The sequence below is a fragment of the Columba livia genome, chromosome 1 (assembly GCF_036013475.1).
Source record: "Columba livia isolate bColLiv1 breed racing homer chromosome 1, bColLiv1.pat.W.v2, whole genome shotgun sequence".
NCBI lineage: Eukaryota > Metazoa > Chordata > Aves > Columbiformes > Columbidae > Columba > Columba livia.
The window spans coordinates 148,679,744-148,700,465 of NC_088602.1; the positions used below are offsets into that span (position 1 = coordinate 148,679,744).

General features: G+C 43.1%; 2 protein-coding genes and 1 long non-coding RNA gene across 5 annotated transcripts in view; 2 read left to right on the top strand and 1 right to left on the bottom strand.

Annotated features, from left to right (window-relative positions):
- Positions 1-14,066, top strand: part of PAH (phenylalanine hydroxylase) — a 55,635-nt gene extending 41,569 nt beyond the window's left edge. For both annotated transcript variants that reach the window (XM_065037262.1, XM_065037251.1), the window contains exons 7-14: positions 2,034-2,230; positions 2,600-2,735; positions 4,029-4,098; positions 5,280-5,336; positions 6,339-6,434; positions 6,748-6,881; positions 9,902-10,017; positions 10,640-14,066. In XM_065037262.1, the coding sequence (XP_064893334.1) occupies positions 2,034-2,230; positions 2,600-2,735; positions 4,029-4,098; positions 5,280-5,336; positions 6,339-6,434; positions 6,748-6,881; positions 9,902-10,017; positions 10,640-10,683 (850 nt within the window). In that variant the 3' untranslated portion in view covers positions 10,684-14,066. The remainder of the gene's footprint in view (positions 1-2,033; positions 2,231-2,599; positions 2,736-4,028; positions 4,099-5,279; positions 5,337-6,338; positions 6,435-6,747; positions 6,882-9,901; positions 10,018-10,639) is intronic.
- Positions 1-20,722, bottom strand: part of LOC135575924 (uncharacterized) — a 59,379-nt gene that overhangs the window by 7,107 nt on the left and 31,550 nt on the right. Inside the window, exon 3 of one of the 2 annotated variants that reach the window (XR_010467376.1) lies at positions 20,280-20,478. The exons of the other annotated variant lie outside the window; for it this stretch is intronic. This is a non-coding gene — a long non-coding RNA (uncharacterized LOC135575924). Of the gene's footprint in view, positions 1-20,279; positions 20,479-20,722 lie in introns of those variants that run through there. 2 annotated transcript variants of the gene reach the window in all.
- Positions 19,868-20,722, top strand: part of LOC102087146 (tyrosine 3-monooxygenase) — a 29,366-nt gene continuing 28,511 nt past the window's right edge. The window contains exon 1 of the mRNA XM_065037278.1: positions 19,868-20,496. Coding sequence (XP_064893350.1) covers positions 20,322-20,496 — 175 coding nt within the window. The 5' untranslated portion in view covers positions 19,868-20,321. The remainder of the gene's footprint in view (positions 20,497-20,722) is intronic.

A 20,722-nucleotide genomic window follows, 5' to 3' on the forward strand; every position in this document is an offset into this window, starting at 1 on the left:
ACAAAATTTGACTGATTGATGGAAAGCAAAAAAAAAAAAAAAAAGTCAGGACCCCAGTTTATAGTTAAAAAATTTGGATGAAACTTTGTGGCTACATGTGGGTGGACCTAGTGTCTGTTTATAGGTATCCCCCAGAAAATTTACCTTTCCTACATAATGAATAGCAAATTCTGATCTCTAGTTTTCAGGCTTTCATCAAATCCTATGTAGAAATAAAGCAAAAAAACCCATGTTAACTGACTCCTCCCCCCAAGATTCAAACTGAAACCATCTTAGGAAGATGAAGCCATTATAATCCAAGATGTATCTAAGTGATATTTAGTCTTCTATCCAGATCCTCAGATACATTGGAAACAGGGCCTATACCAACCTGGACTTAAGTCCCAAATGCACCTTCTGTGTGAAGTTCTTGGACTTTCCAATAAGGTCTTCCAGTAACAGGTTGTGAAAGGCCACATCTGGGCTTCTGGGACTTGTGGAAAGAAAGCACATGTTTTTTGTGACTTTGGGTGTTGATCTGGGAAGGCCCAGATGGATGTGTGATATCCTTGCCCCTGGGTGCTACACATGGCAGATATGCCTTTCAGGGTCTACAGTGGGGAGGAGAGGTTGAAGGGGTGTCTCCAGCTGGGGGAACAGAGATGCAGAGACTAGGCAGGAGGAAAGGGACAACCAAAGTTATCAGGCTTCATGGGAAATATCTGAAATGGCAAATATACTTAGCTTGTGAAGTCAGCTACAAAGGTGAGGTGGCTCTGTGGTTGTTTGTCTCGTACTGTTTTTCCTACCTTCAATTTCATCCACTTCTGTGTCCCTTCTCTTGCACCTGTTTTGTCCTCTTGCCTCCTGCTGTTTGCTTCTCTATTCTGTCTTTGCTCTGTTGTCTTCTGACATATTTACTGGTCATTTTTGTTGTATGCCTCATTTCCCTGACTTCTCTGTTTTTTCGCTTTTAGCTTGCCTCTTCCTTCTGCTTTCCTTTGCTTCTGGCCCTGTTGTTCCCTGAAATTTTTAATTGAAATTTGAAAGGTTTTTAAGCCATAGCTTCTCCCTGTAGCCCTTAAAAGTGGCTGAAGATTACTAGGAGTGCCCAACAATCCCCCAGTGCCAACAGTTCCCCAGCAATCCTCATAATTCAACATGCTGTTTAAAGCTCCACAGATCAAGGAGGGCTGGCACAGGGAGATAGAAAATTATGGTGCTCCAGAGGAGCTGCCCTGAGGCTCAAGGAAAAAATGAGGGGGTGGGAGATGGTGGGGTATCATCAAGAGTTTAACAATGGATCTCTGGGGCTTAGAAGGCTCCAGCATTATTCCAGCAGTGATGTTAACCCTATTAAGTTCCTTAAACCCCTTTGATTTTTCAAAGCTGCTGGATTCACCTATGGCCCTATCATTATTGCTAAGGAATTGACTATTCACAGGAGGCCAAACTATATTGCTTGTGATTTTCTAATTCCTGCTAGGTTCAACATGAGCTAAAGACATAGAGGCTTGAGGGTGGGATTTGACTCAAAATTACTCTTTTTTTTATTATTAAATAGCATCAAAGTGGCTTAAGTCTGCATGTGTTAAAGCATGAAGCACAGCTCAGAATTCCTCCGCATCTCCATGAAACAGGTTTCTGGAGCTGATGATTTCCCTGTTGTAACAAAACAATCAATGTTATGTGTATTAGAGCAAGAAATACAATGGACGCTCCATATCTAGAAATGCAAATAAATTGAAACCATCAGCCAGCAAATATTTTTAGAATAACATCTTGATAACACAAATAAGAAATACATTATTTTTACCACATTAATAAAAGGAGTTGTCTAAAGGCCAGTATCTCAGCTGAGGTCAGTAGGGTACTTCCAAGCTTGTGCCTAGGGGCAAGTGAGTCTCCTTTTGCACCTGTTTCTCAGACAAAAGGCAACTCTCCCTCTGCACCAGCAGCTCCTGGCCAGCCAATGTAAAACTCCTGAGTATAATGCTGCTGGTATAGAACATTTTCTCTGTTGCTCCTATCAAGGGTATCTATTTTCTTTTCAGTGGCCAACCTATTCCTCGAGTCACCTACACAGAAGAAGAAAAGAAAACATGGGGCACTGTCTTCAGGGAGCTGAAGAGTCTCTATCCAACTCATGCTTGTTATGAGCACAACCACGTGTTCCCACTGCTGGAGAAGTACTGTGGCTACCAGGAGGATAACATTCCACAACTTGAGGATGTTTCAAAATTTTTGCAAAGTAAGTTTGAAGCATATAAAAACTGAAATCAAATGAAAGGCCTCAACTGTCAGTGGGGGTGGTGCTTCCAGAGACGGAAAAGTGTCCCTGCTTTATCACAGGCTCCCTGTGGTGCTTGGGCACATCACTACATCCATGTGTCCCAGGTCCCTCTTTAAAACTTCCAGGGGTATGATGGTACAGATGCTCAGGTACTGTGATGGTGGTACACATGGGTAGAACATTCCCTACTCTCTCACAACTAAGCTCTGTTTGGCATGGGGAGAGCAAAGAAAACAACTAACAAATGTCTTCCACTGTGAGCAGTCTAGACAAAGAAAAATCAAGCACACTAGCTGTTTTTTAAGATTCCATTTTTTGTCCCTTCAGCCTGCACTGGATTTCGCCTGCGTCCTGTTGCAGGCTTGCTCTCCTCTCGGGACTTCTTGGCTGGGCTGGCATTCCGAGTATTTCACTCTACGCAGTATATTCGCCACGCGTCCAAACCCATGTACACACCAGAGCCGTAAGTACTTTGACACAGAAAGTGTGTAAAGTTGCAGCAGACTAACAGCAGGGTCAGCCCAACTGATAATAACCATGTGGGACTCTGGAGTGCTCCTGGGAACAGAGCTAATGGAGAGCGGCCAAGCAACTGCTCTCTTCTGAAAACATTTTCAGAAGATTTCTACTCTTTTTAACAAGCTGCATCCTCTTCTGCAAATTCTTATGGGACTGATCAGACAGTTTTGCTACTGAAGGCATGCTTGCATGGTGGCTGGGAAGCAAGAGAGCAGTGTACAAAGGCTATTAACACCCAAACAGTGGTGTGAAATCTTGTGCAGGAATGACTCAACATGTTGCAAGCAAGTTTCTGGCAGCAAGACAGAGGAAACTCAGATCATTGTTTCCTTCTCTTTTTCGGTTTTATATTGCAATGTTTCTCTCTGTCCCTGTCCATTGTCCTTTTCCACTTGCTATTTTCAAAACAATTTTCTTCCTCTGCTTCATATTGTTGTAATTCTTTCTCCTCTCCCTTACTGTTTCTTTGCTTCCTAGTCCTTTCCACAGCCTCCTTTTCCCCTCCATTTTTCCATCACTCATACTTCTGATTTTCCTCCTTGCTTCTCCTTACCCCTTCTCATCATGCACAAAGCCAGGCTGAAATGTCTTCCATAGACTTGCCCTCCTGAGAGCATCTTATACCTCTCCCCTTTCCTTCTCATCAAACCACTTCTCTGTCTTTGAAAAATCTAGAAGCCCCTAGGTGAGTCCATCCTCAAACATGCCTGCCCAGCTGCCAGCTTCAACTTGCAATGAAAGAAGTCCTACCAGAGGAAGGGCAAGCTTCCACCTCTCAGTGGGAGGCTGTGGGTCTGAACAGGAACTGGAGTTGAGCTCTTGTGGTACACATTGACACCATGGTGTCTTAGTATCTTGGACTTGATCTAAAGAGGCTTCTTGTCATTGTGACTGTAAAGTCCATTTTCCCTTCAGTTGGGGGATTTCTTTATGAGCTTTATTGAGCTAGGTGGGCAGTTGAATGAATGGTTTTCTTCCATAAGGAAAAATGAATAATATATCATCCTTCCTCTGAGGGATGTATGATGATGAAAGCACTGAAAACCCTGGAGTGTGCGACCCTTTTCAACACAAGAATCATTTTAGAGCAAAATGTTTTCCTGTGAGTCCTGAACATTATTTGCTGATAGGAGCAAAGGCACTGCACTCCTGACTATGTTCTGACTCTAGGGCATTCATCCAGCATTGCTGAACTTTTCCTAAATTAAAGTTATTCAGATGTCATGTTTTCTTGCAGTGATATTTGCCACGAGCTTCTAGGACATGTGCCTCTTTTTGCTGATCCCAGTTTTGCTCAGTTTTCCCAGGTAAGTTACTCAGTGGTTATACTGTTTTTATAATTGATCACACAAGAGACTAGTTTATTCAGAGGATGAGCCAAGAGCTATGAGAAGTGGTGTGGATTCACCTTCAAGCGTATTAAGAGCGGTTGAGGCTGATTTATTTATTGCTTGAAATCTTGACACAAATCACTTAGGTGAACTTATACATCCAAACATGAAACGTGTCTTGTGTGAGGTGGTTTTTTACAGGCAAACTTTTTGCAAAGCTAAAGAAGTGAAGGAGTAAACTTTTGTTTGTATCTTATGAGAAAACATGAAAAGATAGAAAGAGAGAAATTCAGAAAGAATCAGAAGGGCAGACAGACACAGAAAGAGAGAGAGGAAGGAAAAAAGGACAGAGGGAAAGAAGGCTAAATGAGCTATGTAACATCCAGCTCACAAGACAAAAGTCAATTTCATGTAGTTAATAAGCACTCAGTATTGCACTCAGGCTCTGTCCTTTCCTGGAATGGAGGATTTCCTCTAAGATAAGCCCTACTGCATCTTGGCGTATTAGGATTTGTCATGGTGATGGCTGCTCCCATGCTCTTGGTGTGTGTGTGAGGTGCTCTGATTTTTGCATTGTGCAGTCCTCATCGGAACAAACTGGGAAAGGTGTCTGGTTATATACAGTCTTGGGTGGCTGTCTTCTGAATCCAGCTGTTGCAAGCCTCCCAGGAAAGTCTCCATTAGCTGCCAAGAATGAACAAGCTCTTTCAAATCATGCCCTGTCCTTCAGAAAAAATAACTCATTCAAAGGTCCAGGAAAACTCCTGCAATCAGGGCCTGTTCAAACAAAGAGAAATATTTCAGGTGTGTAGGTGTGATTGATTTACTTCCTTTTGACTGTATCATTCTCTTGGGTGTGCATTGTAGGCTTGATCAAAAGCCTGTCAAAGCAAAAAGAGAATTTTATTTGACCTCAGTGGGCTTTGTACCAGACACAAAGGATCATGCCTTGTAAATGACATTTGGACAGGACCTTTTGTTCATTTCTGGAGAGATTTCTGGTTTAAAATTGATGTTGCATGATAGGAACATGTCCTGTAAACATTTGTGTGTGGTAGTAAGCAATGGTAACATTTAAAATGTGAGAAATTACATAAGATGAGACAGGAAGAATGTTTGCAATAAACAGCTTGAAGAATAATGGTTTATTGTTACAGGAAATTGGACTGGCATCTCTGGGAGCTCCAGATGATTTCATCGAGAAACTCGCTACGGTAATTTAATAAATGAGAGCTCAGTTTTCCAAAGCACCCTGCGTTGTCTTAATTCTTCTGCCACTGAAAGCACTGATAGAACTCCCATAGAGTTGAATGGGAATGGAGTGAAGTCCATGATTGGAAAACCCCACCCTGAAACAGTTGCATTAAAGGAAAATAACTTTGGCACCCCTTATTCAAAGTGACAGTTGTGATTAAACACAGAAGCCTAGACAAGATTTCCTCCAGCACAAACATATTGGGCAAGAAGATATTATGTGTTACTACATCCCCACAGGAAATCTCAGGAGGCAGCTTTGGTAGCAGTCCTACCTGTGAATGTCCTTTCTTTTCCACTTTCCCAGGCAGATGATGCACTCTGCAGTCAGTGTGCCTACCCTTAATCCTACTCTGAGACTACTGAGACCCAGAGTCGCAAGCTTCAACTAAAAACAGGGATTTGCCTATGAGATCAGCATCCTCAGTGCCTGGGCAAACCATTGCACCATCTGTACTGTTTCTGACAGATGACGTAGTTCTTCTGAGCCTGAGCAGGTTTCCCTTCAAAATGACAGACCAGGATATCATACTAAGCCACAGATCATCTTCCTTCAATATTGCACTAACAGCTTATTCCCTCTCTTGCTGGACAACTTCTGTGTGAAACAGGACACAAACTTCTATCAGCTAAGGTTCTGACTTCAACTGGGCTGGCCAGCCAAAATGAAATTTTCTTACTATAGTTTCATTGTTTCTGCTCTGCTGACAAATGTAAGCAAGTAAAACACAACTGTGTTTGTCAGGGAACTGAACTGATTCACAGGCACACTAAGTCTAGCACTGTGCCCCTTCCAGGAGAATTTCAGTCTGTGGGGATATTTTTTGTATTTATGCAGTTGATATTTGACACATGGAAACATTTTAATTAGAAATGAAAAGTGCAAATATATTCAAATCAATGATGTGTGCCTGCTCTTTATGATGCATTAATTGTTTGCTTCTGTATAATTTTCTTGCTAGGTTTATTGGTTTACAGTGGAGTTTGGACTATGTAAGGAAGGTGATTCACTCAAGGCATATGGCGCAGGACTGCTGTCTTCATTTGGGGAACTGCAGGTATGTTCTGTAAAACAGCATTTCAAATAAGTTTATGGTTGCTCAAATTTCTGAATGCCTTCAGACTCTTATTTTGCTTCATATTTTGCGCATAGAAGTAGCATGAAATGTCATACTTCATGGAAGAGCTCTAGTAAATGTGTCAGTGTACACAGTGTACATACTTGCTTCTTTCCTTGTAGGTGACGTTATCATTATATTCCACAGGAACGGCTGTTTCCTGTCTGAAATTGGGTGGCATTGAGAGCTCTTTCTTTCACAGCAAATTCAAGCACTTTTTAACTGAAATAAATTTCTTACCCTTTTGTCATAGTATTGTTTATCAAGTAAGCCTGAGATTCAGCCTCTTGTCCTGGAGAAGATTTCTGTGCAGAAGTACCGTGTTACTGAGTTCCAGCCTGTCTACTATGTTGCTGAAAGTTTTAAAGACGCAAAAGAAAAGCTAAGGTAATCCAGTCATTCCACAGAAGAACCAGTTTGTTGTCCATTGACAATGCGCTGGATCTCATTGCTGTAATGGGTCTTGGATTGACAGTAATATTTTCAGAGACACTACAAAAAATGTGCATTGGTTAAAGAGACTGAGTAGTTGTTGCACTCAAAATGTTGTTAAGGACAATGGAGGGAAGATACCTTATACATGAAGTCAAGAGTTTTTTGTTAGAGTTTGTTTTTTGTTAGTTTCATCTGTATAACCAAAATGCAGCAAAAAATTATTAGTCCAGTTGCAATGATACTAACACTTAGGGTCAAAGCTAGCTAATTAATGCAAAACAAGTCTCTTTAACAATGCTATAGTTGAAAGTTCTAATATAAAAAATCTCCTAGTATCTATTCCTTTTCCTCTGAAGTTATGCTCACCCTAACACTTTCTTTTGAGTCTTAAGCCAACAGTTTCTGTCTGATGGTGTGGGGTAGAGTTGTCAAGTGATCAGAAGTTTGAGGTCTTCAGAGCAGGGCTGTGATGTTAATGAAGGGGGTTTCTTCCTCTCTTTTTTGAGGAGGCAGGTGGTGTTGATGCTTCCTTTCTTCTTCCTCAGCCCAAGATTTCCTCAGGGCCATTTTTATGTTTTCTAACATGCTTTACATCTTGCTCTTTCTCTACATTGATCTGCAAATCTGTGTTGCTTCTCACTTCACAATTTATGTAAAATATTTGTCCCTTTGTTTCCTCTAAAACTGGTTGTGGTTGTTGTTGTTGGTGGTTTTGTTTTGTTTTCCCTCTCAGTTCCTAAGTTTGCTTTACTATAAATAACTGTCCAGTGGGGAGTTGTTGATAGCCTGGGGAACCCCAGCTTCATCCTGTGCTCACACCTTCAAGGCCTCTTGTATCAGCCCATGCTGATGCTTTGTTATGCTACATTATTGTGGGTTGGAATACATGATCTCCAGAGATCCCTTCCAACCACAACCATTCTATGGTTCTGTGATTACTTTAGGGTCAGATTTAGTTTATTAATACTATGTACAGTGTAACTACTTGCTATTCTTGCCTATATAAAAACTATTAACAACAGGCATAATAGCACACAATTATTCAGAATTAAGCAAAACTAAGACAAATGAGGTAATAGCCACATGGTCATTAGACAATTGCTATTACAACTAAACAAAACTCCAAGCAATCCTAATAACCCCAATCCTAAGGCTTGTGTGGTTAGCTTAATAGAGAGCCTCCAGCTTGCTACCAGCAGTGTGTTTACAAGACTACAGGGCTACACAGTAAATCTTTCAGTCATCTGTGACTGAAATACAGACTCAGGTCCAGTTCAACAAGACTTTGAAATAACAGTCCAGGTTCAGTTCTGGTTTTTGAAACAGAAATGGCTCAGACTGTGTTGTTCAGCTTGGGTTCCACCTCACAACAATGTTTCTGTTTCTCTTTAAAAAAGCACCACTATGTTTCTGGATATTAGTCAAGCCACTAGGGGTTAGCTTTGGTACACACTTAACAAATATTTCACTTGGAGATGCCATACAGGGACTTGCCCCAGACCTGCAGTCTCTTCTCTCTCCCTCTCTCCCATTCACAGATAAACACATAAAGAGATCCAGGATATTCTGCTGCCCCCACATTCCCCAATTCCAAAGTCTTCCTAGCTACCTCCCTTGTTGCTTCTTCAGTTGTCATAAGCCTGTAGCTTCTCCTTTTGCCATTTTCTTTGGGGTAATACCTGAGAAAGGTGGCCTTCTTTTCTGTGTTGTGCTATTAATATCCTACACATGGTTCCTTTCTTCTCTGTACACTCTAACTCAGTAGCAAATTCTTTGAGAAAACAGAAGATGCTGCCTATAAAAACAATCTTGGAACTTCTTTAATTGTTTCAATGACCAAACTGGAAAATTGATTAAATTGAATTAGTGTCTGGGGGTTAATCCAGTGCCTGTGTTTGTGGCATGCACCTGGCCATGTGTGTTTGTATGCAGTGGAAAACATCCCTGAAAAATTATACTGAGGCTGACTAAAATATTTTTTATCTTAAGGCATTCATCTTCTGATTAGGATCTTACCTTCAGCTGAGATTTGGGAAGATTGTCTTCTAATGTGCATCTCTCCCCTTAGAAAAACTGGACTGATACCACTAAACAATTTTCCATCCTAGCTAACCTTTTTTTTACCCCACTGTCACACCTTGTGTCCTGCTCACACTGCAGTTTGAGACAATGGCCTTAGCTGATGCTAATTAGGAATAAACTGAAAGAGAAATGTGGAGGTGGCATCCAGTGTACTCCATTGTTCTGGGTATATGGGATTTGCCATACTGACTCACAATCAGGGGCTCCATAATCAACTCCTGCGTGATTTCCTTCCTCTTTCAGCAATAACTTCAGTAATCCAAAACAGATATATAAACCAGTATCCTGCTGGGGTCTACAAGGAGCCTGGAACAATAGCTCTGACCATGTCATCCCATTCAGAGTCTGCCATGGAATTAACTATTTTGCAGAAAGGAAGGCTTCAGATAAGGGTTGACAAGAATACTGCTTTACTCCATTGACTATCTCCTATCTTTGCAATGGCCTGAAAGCCACTACCAACCATGCCAGATGTTAGCATTCTGCTTGTTCCTTAATATGTCAGCATGGCATAGGTACTTGACCTTACTTTCCCAGAAATTGCAGACTTGGATAAGGATTCTTATATTTTGCATTACTGAAAGGAAAATGAGGTTTTCAAGTTCAAATCCAAATAGCTGCGTAGTTGGCCTATACCAGGAGCAGTGTTGCCATGCCAATTACATAATTAATCCTGTTTGGAAAAAAAAAAAGTGTAGTAAGGGCAAATTCAGATTCAAGAGTGTTACAGAATGCTGTAGGTCTCAGATCACTTAGCAGGAATTTAATTTATTTCCTCTCACGGGTTTTCTTATTCTCCTCATCAAATGCACATACCAATAAAAACGTGACTTACCGCAAAAATAAGCTTTTCAAGTTTGTTTATGTTTTTGTGGTTTTTTTTGCCTCAGGAAATTTGCTCAAATGATCCCTCGTCCTTTCTCTGTTCGGTACAATCCCTACACCCAAAGGATTGAAGTCTTGGACAATGCAAAGCAGCTGAAGAACTTAGCTGACACTATCAATAGTAAGGAACTACAGATTTGTTACCTTGAATTCCTCAAAACTTGGATCAGAAATAGCAGCCACAAAGCAGATTTCATCTGGTTGCATTTAATGTTCTCAGCGTGACCAAGTTCAAGCCATACACATCTCTTTTCTGTTGGAAAAATTGCTTCCTGATTCTAGCCAAGATTCAAAATAGTTTTTCCACTTGACTGGAGTTGGTTACGTCTGAAATATCCAGTAAGAATGCTTTAGTGGAGATGCTAGGAAAGGCCAGAGGACCTTATGATGGATTCTGATGTGTGCTTTACCTGTTCTCAATAAGGAGGAAAAAGAAAAGCTTGGCTTTAATCATATTTCATTTTGCCATTCTAGCCTTTTTCCTAATTCATTTACCCCTTAACATCGTCTAGCCTGCTAAAAGCCAGCACCTCTGATCCTGTGAGCCATCATTGTATGGCTGATGGAGGCAAAGGGCTGACTCTGCAGACCTTACTCCACTAAGAGCCTAATAAACGTGTCCAATCCAGCATTTATTTTTTCACCTTATTCTTTCAGAGAATGGATATAAAGGGTGAATACATGCAAGAGTGTTAGAAATGGGCCAGCTTTAGGATTAACTGCTCTGATTATTTTCTTTTCAGGTGAGATGGGGATCCTTTGCAATGCCCTGCAGAAGATAAAGTGAAGATTTGCTATAACTTGCTAATTGCTGGCTACTGGCTAGAAGCTGCCATGTGCAAATGCCAGTCTTCATCTAGTTTCAGTCTATTATCTTCCTGTGTACTGCATGAATGCTTATGTTATGTATCTTAATTACTATAGATTAGCAGAGAAAGAGACACCTGCATGCTACCCTTGAATCTTTTGGCCTTCAGACACTAATCCAATTTTTATCACTAATGCATAAAAATGACCTTAATACTGGGAATCTGGGGAAAGTCTCCATGTCTCTTATGCCAAAGGTTAACAGAATAAGACCTCCACCCTGCAGAGCTATAGTCTGCTGCAGCTGTGAAGTTGCATTACCACCCTGGGGCCAGGGATGGGATAGTAATGACTAACAGACTAATCCACCTTGATTTTTTTTCACAGTTGTTCTCCCTCCAGTTCCTCACCTTTGTGCAAGGTTCCCATGGACTCCCAAATTCTACACCTATCAGGGGGTATACATATACCACTTGGCCCTCTGTAGCTCTACTTCTGCACACAAGCACTTCTATCCTGATTTTTTTTTTTCCTAAAAATAAGATATTGCCATTGATCCAAAGCACAGATGCCAACGGAAGAGACTGCAAGTATGCTGCAGCCTCACTAACAAAGATTTATCACCATGAATAAACACACTGTACTTGCACAAGCACCAATCCTGAAAGGGTCTTTGCAGGTCAAGAACATTGTATGCTGTGGTGTGACATTAGTTTGCAGAGCAGAGTTCCTGAGCAAGGCACTGACGCTGCCTATCCAGAGCAAGGAGTCTGTGCCTCAATACAGCACCCATAAAAAAACCCTTCAGAGGAGAGTTACATAAAGGCAAGGCTGTGTGTTTTTTTGTGGTTGGATGTGAGGTCAGTTTGTCAATACCTCATGCAAGCAAGAAACCATGCAGATGTTTTAACATAACATCAAGGCCTTATTATTAATAGTCCAGTCTCAGGGCTGTGCTGGCTGCAATATTGTGTAACATCATAGATTCAGAGCTGATTCAGGACCAGCTAGCTTACAGAAGGGGGACACTTCTCTTAATATATATAATCAGCTACTCACTGTGGAAGGCTGATGAGTGAAGTCTACTTTGTGTTGTGTCTGTCCTTCTCTGAGAGTGTTTTATTCAGAACTTCTACAAGCTGTCTTCTAACTTTCTGGACTCACAATCCAGGAGGTGGATACCAACACCTTGTACATGGAGAAGTGGTTCTTACAATGCATCTGAAGGTCTCAGAGCCTTCCAACTCCTAACTCACTGTATCTGTGGCCAGAGTCCCCACCAAAGCTACGGAAGACCTGGGTTAGCTGTGTCCCAGTCTAAGTGCATTTGAACCCAAACCTGATATATTTCGAGACAGGTCCTAAGTCATAATACTTTTTGGAGTCTCCTTCCTTCTCCCACTTGAGCTCTACTCTCCCTTTTTCATTTAAAGCAGTTTTATTCTTTCTGGAGTACAACTTGACCGAGGCAGCAAATGGAAGCAAGGATGAATCCAGCTTAACTCAATGGCTGAGTCATAGAGACAGAAGAGCTTGTCTGTTCAAAGAGCTATTTCAGTATTTTATCCAACAACTTTCACTGAAAGCAGCTAAATGCCCTCTTGGACTAGTCCACATTGTATAATGCCTCCCTGTAGCTCTTTAGTTGAAGGAGGAAGGAGATCAGCACTGCTACATTGGAACAGAACGGAGCAAAGCAAAGCAGAACAGCATTTGAAACAATTCTGTGTCATGATACTAACATGATTCAGGAGTCATGTTCCTGTTAGGAGATCCAAACATGGAGAGGGATTTGAATGTCCACAGGTCTTGTACCTACTATTGTATTACTCTCGTATTTATAGTTTGAAAATCAATGAAGCTTTAATGTAAGCATCATCCTTTAGGAAGACAGAAAGTACATCTGTTTCCATTATATTTATGGTGGGTAATAACATTAATCTAAGCATACCAGCTGGAACCCTTTTCAAAAGACATATACTTATGCAAAATGGTATCATTTTGGTGCTTTGAAGTAAGCTTTTTTATCTCTCTATCCTTTTTCTTTTTCTTTTTTTTTTTCTTTCTCATGACAATGTCTGTGTAGATCTTTCAGTCCTGCTTGGCACGTATTTTCAGTGTGAAAGGAGCCCATATTTTTCTCTCTTAATATAATAGGACTCATAAGGCAACTGTGTATCACAAAGAAACAAATTCATCTCAAGGGTGAAGTCTTTCAGACTAATCCTCAGACAGCTTTCCAAGCTCCTCTGCTTATGCTTGTTGTTATGAGTGACAGCAGCAGCAAATCTATAGTGATATTGAGAACCCAGGATTTATGGTTGTCTTTTTTGTGCAAGTGGAATGGTTTAAGAGTATTGATGTCACATATCCAATTCTGTGTCCCTTAATGCAGGTTTAAATGAGCAATAACTCCAGCCAAAGCAGCTTAACACAGCTGTTCAGCAAGACTGAGAGAAGAGGAAAAGTTTAAATGCTCGGTATTTTAAAAACAGAGGAAGTATACTGAAAGCAGATTTTCTCGCAGAACAAATTAGCCTGTGCATATGTGCTTTAATAAGTTGCATTTTAAATAGTGCTTCTTAATGTGTGACTTCTTATTTCCATGCTAAAAAAATATAAGTAGTGTAGCAAACTGGCCAGTTATCTGGCCAGTGTAATTTCTCTTTGCTAGGTAACCACACAGGTCTATCAGTATTAAATACCCAGGTAGGTGGCATGCCCATTTGAGGTGGGTTCCAGCTCAAAAAAGGCTGTCTTGCACTGGTTGAGTATCACTCATCCAGACAAGATCATGAAAATTAGATATATATAAAAAAATTCTTGATTTATGTGATTACCTAGAAATATAGAGCAAAGCCTTGATTGCTATACCTTTGCATACTCTGGACATGTTTGTATGCTACTCTGACTAACCTATCCCAAACTACTCTTCTATATAACCTTCATCTCTTCTGTCCCACTATGATCACATTTCTTGATGTCCTCATCTCCAGGCCTGTTTTAGGTGACCAAAGAAGAACACTCATGAGGCCCTCTTCCTTTGCAGTGACCTTGGCCAAGGTCAGTGATGGTGATGGAGCAGGGAGTTGTCAGCACAGCTTGTACAGAAAGGTGGTGTCCTCTGAATTTCCTAAGATACCTAGATACAGTGGCAGCCTTGGAGTAAGGATGCATTATTCCCCAAAGATGCAGAAATTGTTCAAAGAGGGATTAAGCACAAAAGGACTCAACAAGAGTGCATTATTTTAAAGCTTGTCTTTTCACTGCTTCAAACCAGTCTGGCAGCTGGCAGAGAAGACTTTTTTCATATTCAAATGTAACCATATAAACTAACCTAAATAAACAGAAATATTAATGCTGCATCCATCTCAAATGAATAACACTGTGCTCATACAGGGTGGAGATATTTGCATGGGAAGAGATCAGAAATGGGCAGGTTGTTTGTACCAACCAGCCATGGCCTTTTAAAACACCCACCTCAGGGGCTGCATGAGAGGGGGTGAGTCTACTCTTGGTGTGGGGTCTCCCCACCTTATGCAGGGAGAATTTGTCTGTCCCATGAGAAAGGATGGCACACTGTGCTCCAGCCCTTGCATAGCCCTTTAAGCTGTAGCACCCAGACTCAAAACTCTCCTCCTGCACTCCTAGAGGTCACCAGAAGTGCTGAAAGCAGGACTTTGGATGTCTCAGCAGAGCTGACTTACACTATGACAGCATGAGTAAGGCCTTCCTGGGCCTGCCCCAAACATGGATTCAAGGTAGTATTAGAGTGTCCACTGGCTGGGAATGGGCCTGTCACCAACTGGAAAAACAAGGCTCTCTGTGCTGGTTTTGCAGTGGGCTACAAAGTTGTGCTGTAAGCTCTGTCTGTATTGCTTCAACTGTTATCTTGACTGATGAGTCCAGTTTGGCTCTATAGAGAAGCCTCAATTTGTACACAGAACCATGATTAGTGCTGTACAGCAGACAGAGATGGGACTCTGACACCAGGGCATAAAGACAGCCATAGGACCCTGGTGACCTGGTCTGCCAGTATTTGCGACCAATGCCTTAAACAAGCATCTTGAGCTCTAGGGCTTTCATCTGCACATCCACACATAGCTGGAGTAGGAGACCTTGTGACATACAAGGATGATGTGAAGTTATACAGGGTGAAAATCAGAAGGGACAAAGCCCAACTAGAGCTGAGCCTGGCTACTGCTGTAAAAGGAAACAACAAAAATGCTTCTATGAATATATCAGCAACAAAAGAAAAGCTAAGGAGAATCTCCACCCTCTGGTGAATGTGTTGGGGGAACATAGTGAAAGAGGACAAGAGAAAAGCTGAGGTAATAAATTATGTCTTTGCCTTAGTCTTTAATAGTAAGACAAGTTGTGCTCCAGGTACTCAGCCTCCTGAGTTGGAAGACAGGGAGCAAAATGAAACCCTGATAATCCAAGGGGAAATGGTTGTCAACCCAATACACCACTTAGACACACACAAGTCTATGGGGCCATATGGATCCATCCAATGCTACTGAGGGAGCTGGCGAAGGTGCTCATCAAGCCACTTTTCAACCAAGCAATCAGGCCCTGTCAGCATGGGTTTATGAAAGGCAAGTCCTGCTTGACCAGGCTGATCTCCTTCTATGACAAGGTGAACCACTTAGTGGATGAGGAAAAGGCTGTGGATGTTGTGTACTTGGACTTCAATAAAGCCTTTGACACTGTTTCCCACAGCATTCTCCTGGAAAGGCTGGCAGCTCATGGCATGGACTGGCATAATCTTCCCTGGGTAAAGAACTGCCTGGATGGCTGGGCCCAAATTGTTGTGGTGAATGGAGTCAAATCCACTTGGTGGCTGGTCACAAGTGGTGATCCCCCAGGGCTCAGTATTTGGGTCAGTTCTGTTTAATATTTTTATCAACAACCTGGATGAAGGAATTGAGTGCACCCTCAGTAAGTTTGCAGATGACACCAAGTTGGGTGGGAGTGTTGATGTGCTGAAGGGTATGAAGGCTCTCCAGAGGGATCTGGACCATCTGGATCACTGGGCTGAGGCCAATTGTATGAGGTTCAACAAGACCAAGTGCCAGGTCCTGCACTTGGTCACAATAACCCCAGGCAATGCTACAGGATTGGAGAGCAGTGTCTGAAAATCTGCTTGGTGGAAAAGGATCTGGGTGTCTTGATCAACATGAATCTAGTGGAGTGCCTCAAGGGTCAATACTGGGGCTGGCATTATTCAATATATTCATCAATGTTTTGGATGAAGGAATAGGAAGGCTATGCTGCTGTCCAGAAAGACCTGGACAGGCTGGAGAATTGGGCAAGGAAAAAATTAATGAAATATAACAAGGGCAAGTGTAGAGTCTTACATCTGGGTAGGAACAACTCCAGGTTCCAGTATAAATTGGGGAATGACTTATTAGAGAGCAGCGTAGGGGAAAGGGGCCTGTGGATCCTAGTGGACAGCAGGATGACCATGAGCCAGCACTGTGCCCTTGTGGCCAAGAAGGCCAATGGCATCCTGGGGTGTATTAGAAGGGGGGTGGTTAGTAGGTCGAGAGAGGTTCTCCTTCCCCTCTACTCTGCCCTGGTGAGACCACATCTGGAATATTGTGTCCAGTTCTGGGCCCCTCAGTTCGGGACAGGGAACTGCTGGAGAGAGTCCAGTGCAGGGCAACAAAGATGATGAAGGGAGTGGAGCATCTCCCTTATGAGGAAAGGCTGAGGGACCTGGGTCTCTTTAGCTTGGAGGAGACTGAGGGGTGACTTTATTAATGTTTACAAATATATAAAGGGTGAGTGTCACAAGGATGGAGCCAGGTTCTTCTCGCTGACAACCAATGGTAGGACAAGCAGTAATGAGTTCAGACTGGAACACAAGAGGTTCCACTGAAATTTGGGAAGAAGCTTCTTCACAGTAAGGGTGCCAGAGCACTGGAACAGGCTGCCCAGGGAGGTTGTGGAGTCTCCTGCTCTGGAGACATTCAAAGCCTGCCTGAACATATCCCTGTGTAGCCTCATCTAAGTGTTCCTGCTCCAGCAGGCGGATTGGACTAGATGATCTTTTGAGGTCCCTTCCAATGCCTAAAATTCTGTGATTCTGTGAACATGAGCCAGCCATGTGCCCAAATGGCCAAAAAGGCCAACAGCATCCTGGCTTGTGTCAGGAATAGTGTGACCAGCAGGACGAGGGAAGTGATTGTCCCCCTATACTCAGTGCTAGTGAGGCCACACCTCAAATGCTGTGTCGAGCTTTGAGTCCTTCACTACAAGAATGACATTGAGGTGCTGGAGTGAGTTGAAAGAAGGGCAATGAAGATGGTGAGGAGTCTAGAGAACACACCTTGTGAGAGGCTGCCGAGGGAACTGGGGCTGTTTAGCCTGGAGAAGAGGAGGCTGAGGGGAGACCTTATTGCTCTTTACAACTACCTGAAAGGAGGCTGTAGCATGGAAGATGTTGGTCTGTTCTCCCAGGTAACAAGAGAAAGGACAAGAGGAAAAGGCCTCAGGTTGTGCCGGCGATGGTTCAGATTGGATATCAGGAAAAATTTCTTCACAGAAAGGGTTGTCAGGCATTGGAACAGGCTGTCCAGGGAAATGACTGAGTCACCACCCCTGAGGGTGTTTAAAAGAAGTATAGATGAGGTCCTTAGTGACATGGTTTAGTACTAGAGTTAGGTTATGACTGGACTCTGAGAGTCTTTTCCAACTAAAATTATTCTATGATTCCATGATTGTTGTTTGTTCCATGCTTGTGGCCAAAATAGAATAGTAGAATGTAATGATAGAATTGTTTAACACCTTTAAGATCATCGAGTCCAATCATTAACCTAGTCCCTCCAAGGATATGGAGATGCATGCCCCCACTCTTCATGGGAAAGGTCCAGTATGGACTCAGTCAGGCTCAGCTCAGCTTGCTCTCCACTCCACTTGCCACCAGTGCTGGGGGAATGTGGGAGTGGAAGGAGCCTTTCCCCCCCAGGTTAAAGCCCACTTCTTCTCCCCTGTCCCATTCACTTTGCAGCTGCAATTCACCCACCTCTGCAGTGCCACCTTGCCCTCCCGGTTTCCCCCAGAAGATGAAATGGGCCAGAGGCAGGGGCCCCAGGGCAGCCCACGGAGCGAAGGGTACCGCAGCCCGGAGCCAGGCCAGGTTCAGCACCGCGGACAGCAGCCTGCCCTGCCCGGGTCGGGGCACGGTTTGGGTACAGCCCGTGGAGACCTCTCCCAGGGCTGGCACTTACCAAGCTGTGCAAATCCCGCAGTGCCCGCGGTCTGGATGGGATGATGTTCCTCAGGACATTGAGACCTGCTGCCCGGTCTTAGTGGTTCAAAACTCACCGTGAATTTTGTGTCTCAGCCAGGTAATAGATGGGGAAATCAAGACCTTCCCAGTGCTCTGTCTTGAGCCAAGGGCAAACACTGCACTGTTATGGTCTCTGGAAAACATGATTTGGTTGCACTGTCTTATCTTCCTTGGCCAGGGAGGAGGTAAGAGCAACACAGCACTGGGGTGTATGACCCAGACAGGATCACCTAAGGGGCACATTAGTAATGGCTCCATCTGCAAAGGGAGGACAGAGAGGTGGTCTTCTCTGTAGGCCAGCAAGATGACTTTCACAGAGGCTCCAGTACACTATAACTTGGGGTAAGAAGATACCATTGTTCAAACCCAGAAACACATTTGTGGATGTCAAGGGATGCCATGCCCTGACAGAGGTAGAGTTGAACCCTTCCTGAGCTTGTCCTGCCAGCTGTGAGAAAGATGTGACCCTGGTCTTTTTGAGAGTCTACTTCACTGGAGATAGAACTTGTTTCTGTCATAATTTTAACAGAGGTACTTAGCCTGGAGGCAGTATTCAGCTCCTGTAGGGCTAGGGTAGAACAGGTCAGATCCCATGGGTAGGAAAAGCTCAGAAGTAGGCAATAAACTTCGTCACTCGCTCGGGTCTCTCTGGCACTCCCAAAATTGTGCCTGTGCAGAGGGGACACCATTTGGATTGGTCTAGGGTTTGGGGGAAGAGCCTTTTTGGTTCCTCAGGTCAATGCAGAGAGGAGCCCAGTGAGGTAAGAGAGAGTGGGGAAGAGGAAGGGCAATATCATACAGGGCAGTCCAGACTGGGCGATTTAAATGGGGCTCACTTTAATTGCCTCTCCACAAAGGAGCCCATCTTCAGGGTTGAACAGCTTGCAGACACCTTCAAACAGAGCAGGAGGGTCATGCTTTGAAGTTACCCAGAGGAGGAGGGTTCTCTTGGGCTTTTGCGCATATCCTACGCAGGCGGTTTCCCTTGATGCGTCTGGCATGGCCAGCATAAATGTCCCTACACCTATCACAGTAACAATCAACTTACTTTGCTGCTGTCTGGTGGTGCTGATCTCACCACACACATATACAGACTGCATCTCCAGTCTCACCACACCCCCATCCATTTCTCTGGGAGAAACACTCACATCCTCAGGCAGTTTCCACTCAACATCTGTCAATTGCAATCCACTCCTCTGTCTCCCAATGAAGACCAACTTAGTGGGGGATTCAGGCCAAAAGGAAGAGGCCAGCAAGGAGAAGGAGATGTGTGGCATGGAGTCATTGAACAGGCAAGGAAACATGGACTCCAACAGGGAGGATGGCAGAGCCAGTCTCATCCTGACCCTCACCCTTTCCAATGTGAGGAAGACTGAGCTCTCTAAGGCAGCCAAAGTCTTTGAGGTACAGACATCACCCTTTGCTTCCTTCACTGAGACCTCTTCTGTCCCTATTGCCTCAACATCCCCCACTTTGCATCTCACTCTCTCTCACCCTTCTCTTGCTCCCTGCCTGATTTGTGCCTCCACCTGCCTTCCCCCCTTCTCACTGTCCCTGCTTTGCTACAGGTACCCTGAGAGGCTGGCTAACCTCTCTAGGTGAAGGAGGAGAGTGCTCTGGAGGGAGGGAGCAGCTGGACACAGTCATTTAGAAGCATAATAATTTTATATAAGGGCTGTTTAGAGCAGATACCAATCTATTATTTCTTTCTAGCAGTTATGGTGGCCAGTCGTGACTAAACAACAGGCCAGCATATCAAACACTCAGATTGGGGGGAATATTAGAAGCCAATGAATTTTCTCCGCATATTTGGCAGGAGATACAGAGAACACAAGAGCTGTAAACCATACAGGCATTGTATCTTCTGGGCACTTGAAGTGTCCATACCAGGTGCTCAGTCTCATCTGTGAAAATGAATAATTCAAAACAAAAGTCTTATATTTGTTACTTATTTTTAACTGTTTGCAATTATTTAATGATTAGGGTGTTATTACACATCAATAGATCTTCTTTTATTCTGCCAGCGTCATAAGAGCTACCCAGCCACTCCTTTGTTATTCCAGCACAGATTAAATGCTACAGTCAACAGTATCTCATCTTTCATCTCCACCTATCTCTACCTTATTGTACAATGTTTAATCTTTAGCTCTGCCTGTTTTTTAGCTCATTCTAATCTGGGCATTATTAGGCTTCATTGCTTAACATGCACTTCTTGTTAAGATCTCTTTTAGCCACTTTTTAAAGACACTGTAGAAGTGTACCTAGACTTACCTGGATTGTCAGTCTTTGGAGAAGCTTCTTCATATGAACATCTCTTGCAGATGTTTGAAACTCAGATCCACCACTTTGAAACCAGACAAGCCAAAAAGACCAAGAACTCTGCTGATGATCTTGACATTTTTGTTGAATGTGAAGTTCGAAGTGCTGATGTTGCTGTCATTATCACCTCCTTAAGGAGAGTAGCAGAGGATGTGAAAACTATCAGAGAAGAAGAAGGTAAGAAAAGTATGCACCTGATAGTGCTGTTTTGTTTCTTTGTGCAGTAACTTTTTTACCATTAGCACCATAACAGTAATTTAATTAGTCTGGAAAGCAAGTGAGCATGCATTAGTTTTTCTTCACTGCATGACAGTTTTCCCTGAATTGAAACCATTACCATTGGTGTGGAAACAGAGGCAATTCACCATAGCTGGTGGAATTGAAGTGAGAAAAGCATTCCAGT